Source organism: Phymastichus coffea, unplaced genomic scaffold, assembly GCF_024137745.1.
Source record: "Phymastichus coffea isolate CEN01 unplaced genomic scaffold, Cenicafe_Pcof_1.1 PCOF00039, whole genome shotgun sequence".
Classification (NCBI taxonomy): Eukaryota; Metazoa; Arthropoda; class Insecta; order Hymenoptera; family Eulophidae; genus Phymastichus; species Phymastichus coffea.
Genome location: NW_026706850.1, coordinates 170346 through 191003, shown reverse-complemented (window position 1 = coordinate 191003; position 20658 = coordinate 170346). Strand labels below are relative to the sequence as shown.

Below are 20658 nucleotides of genomic sequence, written 5' to 3'. Positions count from 1 at the left end.
ACATTCCCGCGAGAGCCGTCCCTGACAGCGGGTTAAAATTAAAAACAAATCGGCCGCGCGCGCGGACACGTAGCCATCAATAAAAAGTGTAGCTTTTGTCCGGGTGCGTACGGCCGTCAATATTAAAATCCCCTCGCCCCACCCACAAATGCATCCTACGGAGCTTGCAATTAAACCTCTCTCGTTTCGTGCCCGCGTGCATCGGCTCGGTCGATCAGAGAGCGGGATGGGTATCTATCGCGGGGCGGGCATTTGAAAGTTGCAGCGCGATCGCTTGGACATCATGCAGTCGAAATCAATATCCCGTGGTCGGTCTCTCTCACTCGCTTCGTCGATATAAGCTTCACTCGTTTCGCCGGCTCTCCGCTCTCTCTCTCTCCTAAATATATACGTATACACACACGCACACACACACACACACACGCACACACACATAATGCGAGCGCGCGCGACACAGCTCCCCCCGAGAAAGGAAGCCGCGCGCACTCCCCCCACTATACCGTCGTCTCTCAGAGGGAGCAGCGCGGTCGTCGTGCGGCAAAGAGAGCGTCAGTCGAGTGGCAAGCGCCGAGTAATTCGGACGTGCTTGCGCACGCTCTCAACCCTTTCCGTTTGCCACTGATCGCTGTTTTGTTTTGTTTCGTTTTTTTTTAAGCACGCGCTCTTCTGTTTTGCAAATACACGCGCGCGCGCACACACACACACACACACGATTCAGCCAAGTGTCGTCACAAGTGCTCTTCTAAAACGGAAGTCGTTTGGGTTTTTCTGTTTGTTGTCACGTTTCGTCGAGGTGTGCATTGGAAATTGTGCGCGAGGGAGATCGACGAAAAAAAATAACGATGGTTACGTCAAAGGATTAGGCTGGTGTTTGGTCGAAAGAGCTAAAGTACAAAGTCGCGGCTGGAAGAGAGAGAGAGAGAGAGAGAGAGGCGAGGAAGATCGGCAAAGAAGAGACTTGAATGCCTGTGTGTGGTCCGTAGCCGGCAGCAGAGCGCGGCGGTCCAGCGGATCAAGGCCCTGCGCCGTGCAACTTGCTCTTCTCTCTTCGCGTGTGTGCTCCTCTCTTTCCGTTGCAAAACCTTCTCTCGTGTGAGTTGTGTGTGCGCGCGTGTGTGTGTGTAGCTGTATACGCACACACACACACACAGTCGTGTATATACGGGCGCTTGGTGCGAGAGTGGTGTCTGGTCTATCGTTATGACGCGAGCAAAAGAAGCGCAACACAACTGAGGAAAAGAGGAGAGAAGGCGTCTCATGATCCTGGGCAATTGCAGTATGGAAGACTTGAGCGTGAGTAGCGGCAGCGAATAAATCTTCGTTTGCCTCCCTATTCAACGGTCCTCGGCGATATCGCGGACGTCCTGGCAGTGCCGAGCGACAGTCGTAATTGGCTAAACTCGCGTTGCTTATTTTCGAGGGAGCGGAGCTTTAAACGCATCAGCGAACTTTGGCGCGGCACGCGCACGGATTAGCCTCGTTACGTCTGTCGTTCGCGCGCGCAGCTGTGCGACGAGAGACAGAGAGAGAGAGAGAAAACTGTATAGCGAGTTTCTTGAGCGACACGAAAAACCCATTTCGCTCGGGCGTATAGCCTTGAGGAACGTGCGTGACGATCCCGCACGGGCGCTTTTCTAAAGAGCGTAATTCGCTCGGGCTATGCCAAGGTTGTGCGCGGCCGCGCGACTCTTTTTCTCTCCGCACCGCTTCGGCTTTTGAGCCTGCGCCGCAGCCGCGTCTGTCGCCGCGTTTGCCTGGGATTTTGTGTTTTTGAATATTCACCAGCGCCGGAGCAGAAATGCCGTCTTTTGATGTCTATGACATTTCTCCTTTTTGATGTTTGTCAATTTCTGCGGTTTATGTAGTGCCGATGTGTATCCTACAAGCCGAGAGAGCTGCGCGTGCAGTTGCCGAGTGAAATGTTTGCCTATTGTGCCGTGAATGGGTGTATATATGCTTTGACTTCGAATGCAGGCAGCCTGGTGTTTCTGCAAATCGACTATATAGGCATCACTGGGAAATTCAATGTCTGAAATTCTAATTTCTCGTTTGCCTCTCAAACAATCTAACATTTAGTACAGCGCTCTCTACACTCGGATATCCCGTCTGATATATATGCAGAAGCGTTTGTTATGAGATAGAGTTATGGATATGTATATATATATTTGACGAAAATTGTATTATGCAGAGCAGTGGGTACACTTCGTTCTCTGAAATAGAACTTGATTGCACTGTATATATATGCGCGCCAAATTAATGCAATGATTTTGATTACATTCGTCCGGCTTGTTTGCCTCGAATGCAACTTTACACTGCTCGCCTGCGCTAATTCAGCGATATTGTTAGTCTTGGCGATTCTGACCAATCCGTGAAATCCACCTGCGTGAAATTCTTCGCGTCCAACGCAAAGATGAAGATCGACGCGTATGCCCCGGAGTTGCGTCGACTGATCATTTCAACAAACTCAACGGGAGACGCCAAGTGTAGGCTCACGTGGACGCAGTTCGTAAAACACGCCGTAAATCAGGCGGGGGCTAGTGGGAAAAACGTTGTCCGGCGCAAAGCAACGGCGTGCGGCAGAATACAAAACTTCCGCTCGGCGCGCACACGCACGGCAGATAGTCCGGCGCGTTCACACCCTCGCAACAACAAACGCCGTGGCGGCAGCAACGTGCGTCACGTCACGGCAGCAGCCCTCCTCTCGCACCATACATCACTCCCGCTCTCTTTGCCGTCGTCGTCGTCTTCAACGGCGGCGGCGACACGACAGTATTGTAGCCTTCTTGCGCGCCTCATTTTTTATCGTTCAATGAAAAGACAGAACGAGAAAAAAAGCGAAGCTCGCGGGGCGCGTGAATTGAAACGTCTTGTCTCTCTCTTTCTCTCTCTCCCTCCCGCATGCCGCCGCGCGCGAGCGGGAGGTTACAAAACTTTTGGCAAACTCCGCGGGACGCGGGCGAGGCGGGCGGCGGGCGCAGAGCTTAATTAGATCTCGGCAGCATCTGTCGACGCCGCACTCATGTTTAATGCATGCGCGTCCTCCTCATAACTCATCCCTCGCGCTCGCGCATAGGCCTCTCTGCCTCTGTCGTCTTTTGCTAACGGTCCATATGCCGTGTTTACGCAATTCGCTCGCCCGGGCGCAGAGACGTGCACGTCTAAAAGAGAAGTTTGTATTACGCCTATCTCGCGACCGACTTTTCTTGGACGCGCGAGCACGAGTTTCTGTTATAGGGAAAAGCGAGCAGATGGTTTTTGACAAGGCCACTGCTACCGCCGCTCCGCTTTGGGGCGTACGCTCCGAGGAAATGAAAAATCGAGCGAGCCAAAGGGCCCCGCTATAATGTGTTTATGAAGGCGCCTTTTTCGTCTGACCGTCCGACATATGTTGCCTACACCGCGGGCTATAAATTTCCTTTCTCGCTAAACGCTCTGTGATTATTAGCTCCTAGACGCGATGATTTACTATACCTAGGATCGTAAAACGGTCGCTTGTGCTCATTTTTGTTTCTCTTATTTTTCGTGTGTGTCTTGAGATTTTATTACAGCGACGAAAAATAAAATAAAACAAAAAATAACGTCGGCTTACGTTTTTATAAACTTACGGCGCGGGAAAGGGATATTATAGACTTTCATTCTCTCTCTCTCTCTCTCTCTCTCTTGGTCGACAAAGTAGAATGGATTTTATGGCTTTATCACGAAAACGTCAAGCCGCTCGCGCGACGAACGTAGAAAGTAAGTAGATCGTGAGCTGGGCGTTATACAACTCGTTAAAAATGGAGCGAGCGTTGTGCATTGTCAACTTTGCCGGAGTTTCTTGTTGTTTCGATGTTAATTGCGTCTGCGCAAAGTTGTGCTGCACTTCTTTTATCGAGCAACAACACGTTCGACAGCTCGATTCGCCCCCTCCACCCTCCACGAACTTTCTCGAGGCACTTTGAAAGCAGGTAAGCCCGCGCGCACCGTTATCAAAAACGATGATTGTCAGCACAAAAGAGTCTCAACTTTCGCTTTGGCGCCGCGTCTTTTTTCTCCTCGGGAATTCCGAACTTGCCGCCGCTGTCGATGAACGCACTGTGTGTATATATACTACTACTCGGCGTGTACTTTGCTTCAAAGCCTCGCAAACAAACTTGAGGAAAGAAATTCAACTCGCGCGTCAAGTATCATCCACTTTATATATAGACACACTTTGCCTTGGTTGATCGTGGTATTTACCACGCCATACCTAGCCGCGAAGATATAACTTTCTTGTTGAACATCCTCGACGCAACAAGAAAAAGTAGTAGAAGAAATTAGCTTTTTATATATATACACGACGAGGGAAACATTAACAGCGCAGCGCGCATCAACCACTTTATGACTCGCTTCTGCCGAGAGCGCCTCTTTTTACATTGACGCCGTAAAACCTGTCGCGCGAGCGCGCGCACGCCTATAACCGAATAAACAAACAAAACCGCAATATGCCGCGGCAACGGTACTATTCCGCACGTACGCGCGCGGCCGCGACGTCCAACTTCCTTGTGCTGCAGGTTCCGCGCGCGAGCGCTTTTCAACTTTTACCCCGAAAACTTGGGGGCACACGCGAATTTATTATACGACTGAAGGAGAAAAAGGAGGCCGCTGCTTCGCTAGAGAACACTCAGAAGTATGATAACGGTCATACTTGAAACTTTTGCTGTTTTCATTCCACGAGCTTCGAGCTTTCTTTCTTCGCTTTTTTTCTTAATTTGTTGGATAAAAGTTGATGTATGCCTATTTCTCTCTCTCGCTCTCTCATTCCTCGTTTTCACATTTGCGAGTTTTCCTATTAAATTATACTCCTTTTTTTACGCGCACAGTTATGCTTCTATAAACTACGCAATTTTACTGCGTAGCTCTTTAATTAACGTTCGACGTTGAAATAAAATTCACTCTTTCACCCTTTCACTCTCTCTCTTTCTCTCTCTCAATACTCACACGCTTACGCGTGAAAAGCCATCCTTTCAATTACAAATTGAGTGTAAAAGAATGGAATCGCGCAGACCACTGAGCAAACGAGCAAAGTTACACAAACAAAATCCATATCTTCCGCAGAGTTGTGAAAGCCCTCGGTTTTCCCGCAAACGCCAGCATATTCCCTCCAATTATCGCTGCGCAAGCGTAATCCTCTCGCACCGTGGTCTAACGAGAAGGTCGGTCCCCTCCAATTGTGTCGGAGAAATTTCAAGAAAACAATAAAGGGCTCGGCCGGCCGTGAATTCGTGGTTTCGGCTGCGCTATGCCTACTTGTGCTCGTTAAACGCGGATGAACGTCTTTACAACACCTATGCAGGCGACGACTTTCCCATAAGGATGAAAGAGTCCGATCGACCGAGGAGCAAGAAAAAGTAAAGCGCGCCGACGCTGCCGCCGCGGGATGAAAAGCCACTCGCCGCTTTTTCCCTCATACAGTAATTGATAGGGACGTCGGCTCATTGTCACTGCGTTCACGATGATCCATCGTGTAAACATTACCGATCTTCCCTTTTTCCTTTTTTTTTTATTTTATTTCGTTTACTCGCGCTCCACGCGATGAAGTCATAATTGCTATCGAGGAAGTCGTTTTCCCTCTCTCTCTCTCTGTTTGGATTTTATGTTGTAATGAGGTTTGCCGGACAATGGATGTAGGAGAGAGATCGTTTTTCGATTATACTCTGTAAACAAGCGACGCGCGATACGTGTGCCTGTCCCTGCTACATATCCCCTTCCGATAAAACACGAGAGAGAGTATTGGTTTTAGATTCGAATTTCTCTCGTTTTACGTACAGTGCACACGTGAGCAAGACTTTATACACGCCGCGCATTATTGACGCTTGATACCGGTCGTTCGTTTCCGAGTTGCTGGGTAAATATAAAATATGCGCAACTCCGCGGACGGGAATTGGCGGCGATGCGCGCGCCTCTGAAAGGAGAGTTCGCTCGCGCGGCGGCTGGATTTAATTGTCGCGAATCTCGGGCAAGCCGCGCCGTTGGAAATTTAATGAATCTGGGAGGCCTGTCAGTTGAGAAAAGCTCTTTTCTCTGTCGCGGGCGAGACAATCCGCTGCTCCGGCGAATAAACAATAGGAGCGTCGTCGTTCGCAATCACTCGCGCCATACAGACATCAAAAGCAGTCGTTGGTCGGACTTTACGCGCGCGCGCGCGCGCGAAAAAAGCACACCTTGTTTCATCCCTCCCTTAATTACTACGAGCACTCGGTACGTTTCCGCGTGAAGTGGTCGCCGCCGTCGCCGCGCTCGCTGAGAGAGAGAGAGAGAGAACGTCATGTCTCGAGTGTCTCCGTGGGATTATTTGGACTGGAAATACGAGGCACAAAGAAAAACGCTGCACTATTGTGTATGTATGTTTGTGTGTGTAGGGGGGGGGGGGATTTTCTTGTATACCTGTCTCTTATACGAGCACAAAAGCCTTAATACTGCGATGGAAAAATTCTTCTCCTCCTCGACGATCGACTAGTTCTTATTTGTTGTCAATGAGGTGATTACAGCGCAAGGATTTAAAGCGACACAATGCCACACCGGAGATTTATATTTTTTTTTGGCGAATTATCCGTGTTTTTTTTTTTCTTTCGTTGACAAATCCGGTGAATGCGATACCTATATATAGCGCGCAGCTGGCAGTTGTGTATTTTGAATACTTTTCCACTCCAAATCGTTTTTCCCCTCCACCTGGTCGCCTCTCGTCGTCGGCTCTTTGTGGTTTGCGTTGTGTCGCACCGCATGCGCGCTCGTACGGCCCGGGGAAAAAGTCAACCGTCTGTCAAATGAAAAATTTCCTCGTTCATTCACACCTCCGCTCGTGTTTGTTATGCTTCTACCGCGCGGGCGCATTAGTCCAAATCGCCCGTCAATACACGCGCACACAGGCGCGCATCTCGTAGACAGTCATCGCGTCTATTATTCCTTTTAACGAATTTGTGGTCTTCCTTTCTCGGAAGCAGGTGTTGAAGTGCTCGCATTACAAGATACCGCTCGCCATTGTCGCTTCTTGTAGCCGGATTTACCTTGTGAACGTGAAATTTCTCTCTGTTCGATGCTCGTCAAATTGATACATCGGGGTGGAGCCAAGCTTGCTCCATTTCTCTGCCAAGCTGTTGTAACGCGTCATCAATCCCCATCCTCGGACAGCTTTCGCGCGAACTTTCCCGTTCACAGTTAAAACTTATCTCGTCACGCGCGCGGGGGGTAATGACTGGGGTGAGTTCGAGCGTAAACTCGGCGCAACGCGGAGTCATCATCAAAAGCGAATTATGCAAATGCGCAACCGAAAAGCGTTTTACGATCGAGGCGCGCGAGAATGAGTCTCGCAATACTCGTCGTGCGCTCGTTTTCACTTAATAATCTTGTCTCCTTTGTATCGACAGGCACAAGTTCGCCGCGGAATTCGCCAAAAAAAAACATTAACCTATTAACCTTTTTTCCTGCCTATGGATAATCGCTTCATCCGAAAAGTGCGAGAATTTCGGAAACAATGCTAACGAGCCTCGCTCGCTCTCTCTAATTGCCTCTGATAACGATACACTGCGCACGTACGCGAGCGGCTCGCCGCGCATTCTTCACTATCCTTTTTTTGCGTATATCTTTGAAGAAACGCGAAGGTGGTGGTCTCTCTTTCTCTCTCTCTCTCTCTCTCTCTCTGCTGGTGGCCGATCGCACATTCGATCTCTCGTGCGCGGCAAAAAGACGACGATTCTCTCTCTCGCTCGCCGCATTAATGTGTGTCCCCTCCTACTATTTTTCCACGTGGGGCTCGTGAGTATCGTGCAGTTTCCGCAAGCACGAGACCCACCGCCATGCGGCGCGGCTTTGTTAGGAACAAATTTTTACTCGCCCGCGCAGCTGCTCTCCTCGGGAATTTTTGGCTTTTCCTTTCTCCGCGTATTAAGCCATAAAGCCACGTACGATAAGTGCGCGCTGCCGCTGCAGGAGAGGCTTTTACGAGGAGATTATACGAAGGCTAATATGATCGGATTAAATTGGCTACACACACGTGCGCGCGCGCACAGGTATATGGGTGAGGTAGCGCTCGGGGCGCAGGATGAAGATGTCTAGCGCTGGCAGCTCAAGGTCTGCCACTTTCCCCCACCGCCGCGCTAACTTTAACCATCGCCAGCGGAGACTCGGGCCCTTCCCCCCTGCTCCCTCTCACACATATATACGATTGCCTTGTGCCTTTCTCTTCTTCTCCGTCTTCTTGTTCATCTTCTTGTTGCTGGCGGTGCGCAGCTTGTCGGCTTCGAGAGGAGCTGAAATAATAGGTTGCGCTCCGCGGGCTCAGCTCGCTCATTAACCTTTATACCCTTCGCGCTCTTTTCTCCCCGCAGAAAACCGCAAACGCAAGCTATATCCTCTCGCCGGTGTTTGCGCTCTCTCTCTCTCTCTCTCTCTCTTACTCTCTCGCCGCGCTGCAGCCATCTTTGCGCTCGAGCTTCCTCGTGCCAGATGTCAAGTGGATTGCGGGCTTATTGACGGCGCCGCGGTCCGATTAGAATCTCGGCGAGCGCGCGCGCAGCGATCCATCGGCATCTCGATATTGAAGCTGGCCGGGCTACTTAGCGTACCGATCTCGGGGGCTGATTTCGCAGTCCGCTGCAGCCGCGCGGCTGGCATGGAAAGCGGAGACGCATAATCGGCAGCAAATGACTGTGTAATTTCCCTCGACGATACCGCCCCGCGCAGCCGCCACCCGCGCGCGCGTGCCCGCTCGCCCGTCCCGAGAGAGCAAACATCAGCCGAGAGAGGGAAAAGGATGGACGTGGGGTCCGGCCAGCGCTGGAAATATGATCAGCGGAAAAATATACCCGGAATGATTAAGAGATCAACGTCGACGGACGGACGGACGGACGAACGAGAGAGGGTCGGTCAGTTGCAGGCTGCAGGGAGTAGTAGTAGATTGTGAATGCATCATTGATAAGACACATCATCCAGACACACGCGTACACTCTCCCCCTCTCGGTCGCCAGACGAGATTTTAACCCTTCACACGACGGCGACGGCGGCGGCGACGGCGGCGCCAGCCGAGGGAGAGCTGCTGCTTCACAAAGCGACGGCAGAAAAGGGGGTCTCTCTCTCTCTCTCTCTCTCTCTCTCTCTCTCGCTCGCTCGCTGACTGTCTCTCTCAAAAAAGTACTTGGTCATGGCGCGAAAGCAGCCCCCCTGTAGTGTCTTTTCCACGAAGTCATTGTCTTACCGAAGCTCCGACACACGTCATCGTGCGCATGGCCTTTTTCACCTTAACATGCCTGGCAATTCGATCAGTTCGCCGGCTCGGCAACGCACAAAAGGAAACAAGGCGTGCGCGAGCCTTATCTCTTTATTAGCCTGCTCGCGCGGGCCAAAAATTACGCTTCCGATCAAGACGTCGAGGGCAAAGCGAGAGATGATGATCGAGCGGGAAAAAAGGAATGCGCGCTTGACAGCGTGTAATCTCGGCGCGCGCGGGAGAGCCTTTACGAAATAACAGGTTTCTCTTACGCTCTCTCGCGCCCGAGACAGAGCTAACAATTTCATCGGGCAATGCCTCTGCGCCGAGGAAGGAGCCAGCGAAAGCTCGCGCGATCGCGGGGGCTAGGGCCAGAGGACAGCGGCGCCGAGTCGACAGCGCTTCGCAAGCACTAAAGCGTATCGCGAGCCGAGCCGTAAATCATCGGATCGGGAGTCAATTAAAGCGTCAACTCGCGCTCGGCAAATCAAACAAACTCCGCGCCGCGGAGAGTGCTGAAATTTATACCCCTTCAGCGATAAGCGAGCGCGAGCGAGGAGATCGCAGTTAATGCATCCGAGGCGGATGGAGAGAGCGAGCGAGAGGGGACGCGATACCACGCTCCACGGCGAGGATTGAGTCGTTATCCGTGAGATTGAGTCGTCGTCGCCGCGGTGAAATTTTCCCGCGCTTCGAGCTTTTCGCCAATTACGTATACATCGACACCTTTGGCGCACGTACGCCCGCGGACGGACAATGCCGCCATTGTGCTGACACATTTGTTTTTCGGAAAGAGAGCGACTGAAGAATTTACGAGCGCTCGGCCGCTTTTTCAGGCCGTGCCGCTGTCAATTATCCGTTATATACTGCCCAAGCTCGGCACACTGTGCCTTTAACGAGAGCGAGCGAGAGCGAGAGAGAGAGAGAGAGAGAGAGGAAGAGATAGGTAGATAGCCTTGTGCGCATCTCATTTTCGAACGACGACGACTGTCATCGCGCGCCGCGCCGATGCCGCTATTGTACCTGCGAGCCAAGGCTACGACATTAATTAGCCGACTATCGTGGAACGCGCGTGCCGCGGCTAATTACCCCGAGTGTGCCAGATATATACGCATACATTTAGGCGAGTCTGGCTGCGACTTCCTTGGGCCTTCGGCCTTCTCTTCTTTTCACGCTCGATCCAATTCTTTTGTCTCAGTAGCCATTGTTCAACGCGACATGTTTTTTTTTTGCCCTCTACGAAGGATGCTCGCGCCGAGGCTTTCGAGAAGGATTTTGCAGAAAAGTACGCTTGGTGCGCTCGCGGACTGGTTTTCCTTCGGGCAGTACAATCCTCGTGTATATGTACACCTTGATGAGATGATTGCAGTCTCTGAAAGTGCGTAACGACGAGAAAGAGTGAAAAGTTCGCCTTTCGAGAAACTTATTACTGCTTCTGAAAATAATTTCGTTGCATCTCGAGGGGCAGAGAGGGAGGAGGGCGATTTTCGCACGTAAATCAAGACGCGCGCTGGATTGAGTAAACACGCAGTTTATTACATTTATTCGATTTGAAATGTTTGCGCAACTAAAAAAGCCGGGATGGAAAATGGCTCGTTCGAGAGGTTTTGCAGGCGGCACATAGCGGAGAAAAATGTTTGCAGAACTCGTTATTCCTCGAGAGTGGCTCAAAGAATCGCGCTCGCCCGCGCAATCTTCTCTCTCTCTCTCTCTCTTTCTCTCTATGTTTGAAAGACGAATGAGAGAGACGAGTTGCACGTTTGCCTCTGTCTCGGTCGAAACAAACTTGGCCTGGCGCTAATTGGACGCCGAAGTTGGAGCGCGTGAATTTCGCCCATCGCTAAATCCTGATTTATAATTGCAGACAAGTGTTGCCGGTACGACGAGCAGCACAAGCACGAAGAAGACGACAGCGAGCAGCAGCAGCAGCAGGAAAGAAGGTGAAGTGGCGAGAAGAAGTAGCGAGATGGTTGACTCGGACAGTTGGTTCGACGGTGTGCCCGAGGAAGAGTTACTCTACTACTCGCCGTCCGACAGAAGCGACTTGGATTCGTTGTTTGCCGTTGTTGGCAGCTTCGTGCCACCGCCGCCGCGGCCGCCCTTCATGGCCGAAGAGAGCTTGCCCACCGACGGACTGACCACCTGTGATCTCTGCTCTTGGGCGCTTAGGAACGATAGGTACTCCTTCTCTTTGGACGGTACGTTAGGTGAGAGAGCCTTTTCCTACTGTTTCCAGCGACGGCAAACTTTCAAATGGCGTAGCCCGAGATGAATGTGTTATTGAGTTTGAGAACGTCGACTCGAGATGGGAATTACATACGGAAGCGCTTGCCTCGCTTCCCTCATTGATTTTTCGATATATAAGAAGACAATCGCATTTTCCCGCAATTCCAGCCCGAGTTACCTCTCGCCAGCGTAAAAAGCTTATTCCGACTTCATAAAAGTTTTAGAATTCTCTCTCTCTCTCTCTCTCTCTCTCTCTCTCTCTCTCTCTCTCTCTCTCTCTCTCTCTCTCTCTCTCTCTCTCTCTCTCTCTCCCTCTCTCTCTCTCTCTCTCTCTCTCTCTCTGCGCCTTCCGAATGATATTAATGTGCGAGGAAAAATGCGATTTATTATTAAATTCAATTTATGATGAGGGCCGCTTTGAAAATTTATGATATTGGGAAAAAGAAGCTCTCCCCAATCATCCAAACGAACGAAATAAATAAATAAACAAAGGTGAATTCCACTTGAATAAAATGGCTATTGGTACGGGTGGAGATTATTAAATAAAAAAAATGAACGCGCTTACATGATTTATACGCTCGACGAGCTTTCGCCAACGCACGCCGCAAAAAGCTTAATTAAACATGAATTTTCGCTCAGTGCCGGCGCAGTTGTCAAACATTATTTTTAAAATGTGCCGCGCCGCGTTGGAACTAAAAGAACTCCCGCGGATGCGGCCCGTGGGGGGAGGGGTCTCATTTTGTACCGCGGCAAGGGGCGGAGAGAGAATGGCGTTTGTTTGATCGTAGTTTTGAAATTGAGATATTGGATTTCAAGCTCGTTAAAGCTCTGTGGCATACTACTCTCTCTCTACAGCGCACTTTCTCGTTTTACTACGTCCTGAATTCACGCGTAAGTGCCGTCGAGTCGTAATTAAAAGAGCAGCTTGAACGTAGGGCGGCGTGAAAAACTGCAATTAAAGCCTTGCTTCTCTCTCTCTCTCTCTCTCTCTCGAACTACAATCTCGCTCTTCTTTTTTACGTCTTCTCGCCAAGGCCGCGTGAAAAAAGGAGATCCTTCGGGTATGATAATCGTCTGCTCTTTTTTTCCTCTCCTCGCGCGGGGTTCTGCCGTGTGTGGCAAAAGCTAATTCAAACGCATACGAGAGAAGAAGGCGCGGCGCGGCGGCGCTGATAATCGCAGCGACGATCGCAACGTAGATTTATACCCTCGGCGCGAGAAAGGAGAGAGAGAGCGAGAGAGGATATATGTGCAGCCATTGAATCGCGCACACCTTGCGCTGCTACCGCGTCGACAGCTTGTCACTTTTCGATCGCATCGCGCAGCTACAATGTGTACATGTATACGCGTCTCCTCGTCTCCGAAGGTAAGGAATTTTCCTGGGAAACCACGCGGCATTTCTCTCGTGCGAATAATATATATCGATACGCGCAAAGGATAAAGGGAGAGAGAAGCAAATGGATGGTTACGCGTACTACTTTGCAAAGGTAAAAGCACTTCGGTAAAATCGTTTCGAGTCCTGTATATGTGCTTCGATTCGGAGCATTACGCGCTGAGAGAAAATGTTCTTTTATAGCCCCGTGCACTGTAGTGTATATACCGAGAGAGACAGAGAACAAGAGTGTCATATAGACTACATCGAAAAAAAAAATATATATATATATACGATGGAAGCTTATAAGTATATTGTTATATATATAATACAAAATGACGAAAACAAGAACTCGATATCGCGCGTTGGATTAACACAAAAAGAGACTAGAGCGCACTTATAAGCTTTCATCGAATGAAAGAGTTGAAGAGCACGATAAGCGAGATTGGAAAAATGCGCTCTCTCTCTCGTCGATGCTTATCGACAAGAAGACTGGTCGTCGGAAGGAAATGGTTAGTTGGCGCTCGTTTTAATTGGGAGAAGAAAGAGAAAAAGAAACCAAGTACTCGTCGTCGCAACGGCTCGGCTCTCTCGCGCGTGTATACAATCACGCACACGCATAGTCGTATATTGACAGATCGCTTAATCGCGTCAATCTCTTTTTCCTTTGTATAAAGCGCGCTCGAGGTTTTCTTATATATATCTATACAGCGGGCGGTCCTCGCCCCATACCGCGAGAGAGAACGCTTTTTCTTCTCTCTGGAGATGGCAGTTAATAAATCGGGGATCCCCGCTATGCGTTTTGTATAATGAAGACGCAAGCCAGACTCGCGAGTGTAGCATTGTGCGAAATTCCGATTTATGAGGAGAGTGTCGAGCACCTGTTACCCCCGAGCGCGAGGGCGAGGAGGAGAGACAGAGAGGGAGAGAGAGAGAGAGAGAAAAAAATGATATATCCGAGATATTTCAAGGGATTATCAGATGCGCGCGCGTGTCCGCGTGTGCGCAACGTAAATTAAGCTCGCGTGCGGCAGCAAGGCCCATACATTATCTAATCATTTCGAAATATCGAATTACGTACGCCTCTTCTCGCGCGATCATTAATCGTTCCAATCATTAGCCATCCATCGAAAAATCGATCGGGAGATGAAGCAAAAGAAAGGCGCCATAATGGATATTCGATTGTCTAACGGTCCTTGTTTCATGCGTGCGCGTGTGCGTGTGCGTGTCTCTGTCTCTCTTTCTCTGCGATCTAATTAAAGCTATCTGGCAGAAGGCTGTATTTTTTGACCGATGAGCTTCGAGCGTGAAATGAGAGTTACTATACCGGCGCGATCGATGAACTCCTCGAAAAATTCCATTTCCCCTTCGCCGATAGCACACAATAAACCGCTAGTACACAGCGGCGCGCTGCGCAGGAAATCCTGCAAATTGTTTTTTCCCTCTTCGGATGCATCGGCACAGAATCTTTCTCTCTCTCTCTCTCTCTCCCTCGGCGGGTGAAATACAACCGCGAGATGTCGAAAGGGAGATAGCGACGCGTGAATTAACGGTGCACCACAAAAGGTACTGAGCGCGCACGGAGAATACTCGTATTATCAATCATCAGCTGGCGCGTGAGAGCGCGACAAAATTTCTGTCCAATCTTCTCGCGAGCGCGGCGAGGAATTTCCGATTCTTCGGCGACGCTTTTCACGTTTAATGCCACTTGCGTATGCGGCCGGCGTGAACGTCGCGCGCGGAGTCTTTTAATAATTCGTCGCGCTAACGAGATTACGCGCACTCTTCGAGTGGCTTGCCGAGAGAGAGGAAAGAAATATCACGCCGTCTCTCTCTCGGAATATATAAGAGCGATAAGAGTCGACTTTTACGGTTTGTTTCTCTAAGATTTCGCCGCGCAGGCTCGTTATTTATATACGCGCGGAGTTCTTTCTTCAATCCGAATCCTCCCGACGTCGGCTGCTGCGCGCCTTTGATGATACTCGGAAATCGTCGATGCTCTCGCACAGACACACGCACACGCGAGCGCGCATAAGTGCGAATAATTATAGTTTGCACGCGCCCGTGCGACGTGTTTTACGAGGTAGACTTTATACACGGGTTTTAATTGCAGTTTCGGGGCGGCAGGCGGCGCTCACCTTGATGTTATTTTCGAGACGACGGACGCGAAAGTTTTTACCGCCGCCGCGCGCTAGATGTGCTTGAATTATTCAGCGTATTGGAATGTGGAAAAATTTGAAAGTTAAAATTGGCCCTCATGTTTTTTCTCCTCTTCGTCTTCTTCCGCGGGGGGGGGGGGGGGGGGGGTTAGGGGGGAGAGCACGCGATTTTTGTTACGCGCGAACGGGAAAAATTGACGTCGGTAGGCGTTTAATCCGCGCGTTACAATCGAAAAGCGATAAGCGGCGCTTTAGGTAAGCGATAAACTTTCTGATATTTATGTACCTCGAAAGTTTGGCCGAGCTTCTAGGATATCCGTCCAACGAGATATCCGGAGCGTCGTATGCGATCGATACGCGCGGAAACTATACATCCAATTCACTTCCGCGGGTGGCAGTCAGACAGCATCCCTAAATTAACAAGCACAATTCACTTTGGCTAAAAGCATACCAAAGTCGTCGTCCTCCGCTCTCCCCTCGCGCGCACAGCAGAGATACAGCATTATCATTATCGAGCAGATTTTGCTTGCTCTCTGCTCGCTCCATTGTCTTGAACTTAACGTCTAATGGTCTCGGCCGAAATAAAAGCGTTTGATTTTTTTTTGTTTTGTTACAGAGGCACCAGGCGAGCTTGGCTGGGTGTTGACCTTAGTCATCGTCTCGCTCATCTCTGCGGGGATCGGAGCCGTTATCATGGTCACGCTGCTGCATTGCAGGAGAATGAAGAGCGCCGGCGGCAGAGGTGAGCTTTCCTCCGTGGCAGTTTACCTTCTATCCGTCCCTCTTGAGTGCATCGAAATATCAAGTGTGCGTGGCGATCGGAGACTAAGGTTCTTGCGTTTGTTGACCGAAGAGCTCGTCGGTGTCGCGTATCATCCGCAGTGAAACTTGGCGCAAAGAGCGCGCGCTCGCTCCCTTTGACTGCCGCGCTAATGCACCGCGCGAATAATTAAGTCGCGACGAGCACTTGAAAAAGAACAAAAAAATAGTCGTCGATGGAAAAAGGAATAAACTAAACTCTATACTCAAAACTTATAAATCAACGCGTCTGTCTCGTACAATGAAAACCCGTCTCGACCGAAAGAGAAAGAGAAAGAGAGAGAGACGGAGAGAGAAAAAAAAAGTCTCGAAATATTAATCGACGTATCAGATTACCGACGACGGCATTGTGCTTTCGCTTCCGAGTATATAAATCGATGACGAGCTGTCATCGCGCAATAAAAAGGTATATATAATCCCTGGGAGCGAGGTCTGTGGAAAAAAAAAATCTACATATAATATCGCGCCGAAATTCCGCCTTTTTTTTCCTCTCTCTCAAACGCCACTCCCCGCGCGAGTGTGACAGCCGCACAATAAAGCCGTATACGCGTTTATGACGGCTGGCGTACAGTCGTAGCGAAAAGTATATACGTGCGCGATCCTTTTTTAATTGCCGACGGCTTGTAAAACGGATGTCATCTATCGAAAAGATTCACTCGAGTATTGTAAATGTTAGGGGTGAGATTCTTCTCTTCGCCTATTATATTCAACTCTACTCGCTCGTGCTCCAGTTCTAATCAATTTTCGTATACGTGAGAGATTCATAAAAGAGGCTTTTGTGATGCACTCGACATATTCTTCCTCTCTTTCTCTCTCTCGAATCAAATTACCCGCGCGCGCACACGATGATTGATGGCAATATCTCTCTCTCTCTCTCTGGTCTTTGTTGTCAAGTGGCTTTTAATTAAAATCTCGTTTTTCCAAACGAGCATCATTTCGAGACGCAAAAAAAACGTAAAGTTCGAGCCAAAGTAAAAAGGTAAACACACGTTATATTTATTTCGCGCGCTCTCTCTCTCTCTCTCACTCGCTCTCGCTCTCTCCTTCACCGCAGACTCATTACGAGCGAACTTGAAAAGCACTTGAACGCCGTGTGAATTAAGCTCTCGGTCGAGTTAGCAAAGAAATTAAAAGAAAAAAAAAGAAATTTTTTTACCTCGGCTTCGCCGTCATCAAACTTGCGCTGCAGACACCTGAGTTGCACGTGCATATACACGCACACTCAAAGGGAGAGAGAGAGAGAGAGAGCTTTTGCCTTTGTCTCGCGTCTAATTGGAGTCTCTCTTGCTAACGAGTCTCTCGTACATACACATTTCGCGTTCGCACACAGCGAGTTGCTGCGGCATGGCATTAGAGCGTGGCCAGCATCGAAGTGGCGGCAACGGAGCCGGTAGGCAACACGTCCACCATCATCATCACCATCATCATCCAATGGGTAGTCCGAGCTCAGGCAGCGCTGCTTTAGCTGTCATACCCGAACGCCCGGCACTTGAACTTGACAAGCTACCACCTTATCACGACGTCACTCCTAGTCCTGGTTAGTATTACATACACCACCCTTCCGCCTCGTACTTTTTGCCGCGTGCATGTACCCGAGTATAAGTGGCGTCTGCTAGTGATTGATCGGCGGTGGCGGCAAGCGCTGCGTTTGAACGGCTTAATTTTCGACGCGAGAAACTTGATTAAACTCGAATTGCTTGTGGCGTTAGTAGCGAGAGAGAAAGAGGCTTTGTTATAAACGCTTAACCACGCTCCGTGGTTATTAGCTGAATTTTCCACAACGCAAACGCCAAAGTTAATTCAATGTTCTTCTTTTGTTGCTAAAGTACTTTAATATCATCCACCACGGAGTTTTGCATATTTTCGTAATTTAAGCTCTCCCCCACCCCTCTCCGCCGTGGTAAATGTTGTTTGGCTGAACTTTTGCGCGCACAGGAAATACGTCATTATCATATCTTCCTATATACGGAAAGCTATAAAAAAGAGAGAGAGAAGCAAGTTGGCAGGTGGAGGAAGGTCTTGTTTCTCTCTTTTTTCTCAATGCCTGCATATAAGCCGTATAAATTTTCGAATCGAAGAGGACGAGAAGTTTTTGAAACGCGATACGATTTGATTACAAATTCACTGACTGCTTATTCAGGATTCAGCGCGCGCAGTGTCATAAAGTACCCGCCTACATTCGTCAAACATTCATAAGCAATTCGCCCGAAGGCAATGAAATTTTCATACGAGGCGCGCGCCATATTTATATATGTAGACGCACAATCGGGCGTGCTGTGTGCTTGTGTTGTTTCTTTTCGTCTCATTCGCGCGCCTACGATAGATGCGTACTTTACAAGTGCTTAAAAACCCATCGGAAGGTAATTTTTCTCTCTCCCCCCTCTCTCGTGGATACTACTCCATTGTCGTCTCGGTGTGCGGTGGAAACGCAGAACGAGTATGTGTGTGTGTGTGTGTGTGTATACGCGCATACGCGCATACGCGCATACGCGCATGGCTCTACGAAAAGATTATGTAAAGTTCCAGCGAGGAATGGATTACGTTACTTTTTGTTCGCGGTTACTTAATGACCTGCCCGACATAAACTACACGTTACAAGTGAGAAGCCTCTGTATTTTTTTAATGAACTTTTAATCTCGAGTTACCTTCATTAAATTCCCTTAAGCCTCTTTAGTTTTCTCTCTGCGCGTCGCGCGAAATGTCTCTATTAACTCGCAAAGCGACGCACGATCGCAAGGAAAAAGTCTGATTTTTGTACGGCAACGAATGCGAAATTTTCTCATGACACCGTCTCATTACTCATCGTAGGTCACAACGTGAACGTGTGGTCATGGCTAGGTTCACGTCGTGGCGGTGGGCCTCCTGGCTGCGTCGCGACCCCATTGACTCTGCCTCAGCACCGACATCCCATTAACTTACCTGTCGAGAATCATTATACCCACATGCAAACTGACGAAGCTTTGTACGCCGAGTTGGACTCGCAGGCTGCTAGTTACGCCAGTGGCTCCGAAGACAAACATTATCACGAGCTTGATGCCGTTGGATTGCATAGGCAGCATCAAGATACACTTTGTAGTCGACACAGTCAGAGGTAAGTGTTGACTTTTCTTTCGAAGCTCCGGGAAAGAGATTGTAAATACCTGATTATTACTTTTCTTTGTTAAAATGCAAAATCGACCTTCTGTCGTTGTTTGAATGCTTTTGTAGGACGACGCGTTAGAGCTAATGTTTACTTTTAAAATTCAATTGTTGATAGTAATGAGGGAGAAATAAATCGAGAAAACGCTTCATTTCAGTTGTCGATACCAAATACTCCCCATGATGATGATTGGCACTGACGAACTTTAGAATGGATCATTTCCGATCTCTCTGCGATTAAATGATGTACGTTGAGTTTTGTTTTGTTTTGACAAATTCACTTATACGTTCCCTTTCTTTTATTTTTTACAACATTTCACACATACATTCTTTAACATCCATTTCAACACAAATTTATCGTGCAATAGATACAAGTTCGCGAGTGATAATCGGCATTGTGAGGAGCATTTTAATAAGGACTGGAGTTAAGAAGGAACACGCCATTAGACCTGATTATCTTTAATTTATTTCATTCTTAATTACAACTTTATACAAATTAATACTACAATTATTGTTACAATCTAAGATTGCGTTAAATCTAAAGGCAAATTGCAGGAAGCCCCTTTTACATTTTGCTTATGCTTTTCTTCTTTGTGTAATATCTTTTATGCGCTTTTAATCATCATTAATTCTCATTAAAACTTAACCATAAAACGTAATAATAATATTAATAATATGCAACTAAAAACAACATCATTTAAAACGTTGGAAATTTCATTTGTTTTTATTCTCCGTGAATTACAAGAGAGCCTTCTTCAACGATTCACACGGATTTATCATGTATAGTTATTACTTTAAAAATACTCAGCTACCACTATATGTATCTAGATTTTTCTTTTCACAAATCTATTTATCAATAAAAAATCTTTTTACAAATGTATCGCAGTCGGTCGGTCGATTAATAATCAATAATTTATGCTTATAAACTAGTTACGTATATGTATATATATATTTCGTGAAATCTAGATGCATCCAACAACTACTAATAATAAAAAAATAATAAAAAAACAAACAATTAACAACCTTGTCACACGAGTATAATAACAAACAAGAAATCAATGTGATGGTAACAAGAGTATGAAGACGTTTTCGAAGCGCTCTAAGTATTTGTTTTCTTCAATTTGCGTAGGTTGCGAGAGCCAGAGTACGAGATGTACGAGAATGGACCCACGTTGCCTCATCATCACAAGCACCATCATCATCACCACCATCATCATCAGCAGCAGCAACAGCAACAACAACAACAGCAACAGCAACAAGCACAACCGTCGTATCAGAACACTGGTTACACTGGAAGTGACAACGAGCCCGACGGTCCCTCAACTCTAAGTAGTGCACCGAGTAGTGCTTATTACAGTGACTTGAGCTCGAACTCGAATCAACAAATGATGATGATGAACGTGCCAACGACTTTATCGGGGCCTGAGGGTGACGCGCCACCCGTATACGAGTCTGCCTCGCAATATAGACTTCAAGCGATCAACGAAAGCTGCCCATCGGACTACATCTAGTTGTCGATTCGCGCGGACCTTAGTGCGGTTCGCGATTGTGATACCAGTGAAATGGCTACAGAGGAGCTTTAAAGTGCTCTGCGCGCGCAAATGTGTTGTATAAAGAAGAAAACGAACACGAAAAGAACGTTATTTATTCTAGCTTGTAAGTGAGGGGAGAGAGGGAAGGATACGCCTTCTCTTCTACGGTACGCCGGAAAGTTAGCTTTT

The 20658-nt window shown here is 48.4% G+C and overlaps 1 protein-coding gene across 3 annotated transcripts; it reads left to right on the top strand.

Annotated features, from left to right (window-relative positions):
- Positions 1-570: 570 nt before the first annotated feature.
- LOC131663957 (protein disconnected) lies at positions 571-20448 on the top strand. 3 transcript variants are annotated; one of them, XM_058934757.1, is made up of 6 exons: positions 571-1293; positions 11088-11421; positions 15597-15722; positions 17130-17336; positions 18608-18890; positions 20067-20448. In XM_058934757.1, exons 1-6 carry the CDS (start codon positions 1258-1260, stop codon positions 20446-20448), a joined length of 1368 nt encoding a protein of 455 aa, XP_058790740.1. In that variant the 5' UTR covers positions 571-1257. The 3 variants fall into 3 exon arrangements, with proteins under 3 accessions (XP_058790740.1, XP_058790739.1, XP_058790741.1); XM_058934756.1 differs by having other exon boundaries at positions 11088-11430; XM_058934758.1 differs by lacking the exon at positions 17130-17336 and having other exon boundaries at positions 11088-11430.
- The last annotated feature ends 210 nt before the right edge of the window (positions 20449-20658 follow it).

What these genes read in the sequence shown, in the direction of transcription:
- LOC131663957 (XM_058934756.1), top strand. Translation starts at nt 1,258, where the DNA reads ATGATCCTGGGCAATTGCAGTATGGAAGACTTGAGC. An exon ending in GCAGTATGGAAGACTTGAGC is followed by an intron (nt 1,294 to 11,087) that starts GTGAGTAGCGGC and finishes TTATAATTGCAG; the next exon opens with ACAAGTGTTGCCGGTACGAC. An exon ending in GAAGAGCGCCGGCGGCAGAG is followed by an intron (nt 15,723 to 17,129) that starts GTGAGCTTTCCT and finishes GTTCGCACACAG; the next exon opens with CGAGTTGCTGCGGCATGGCA.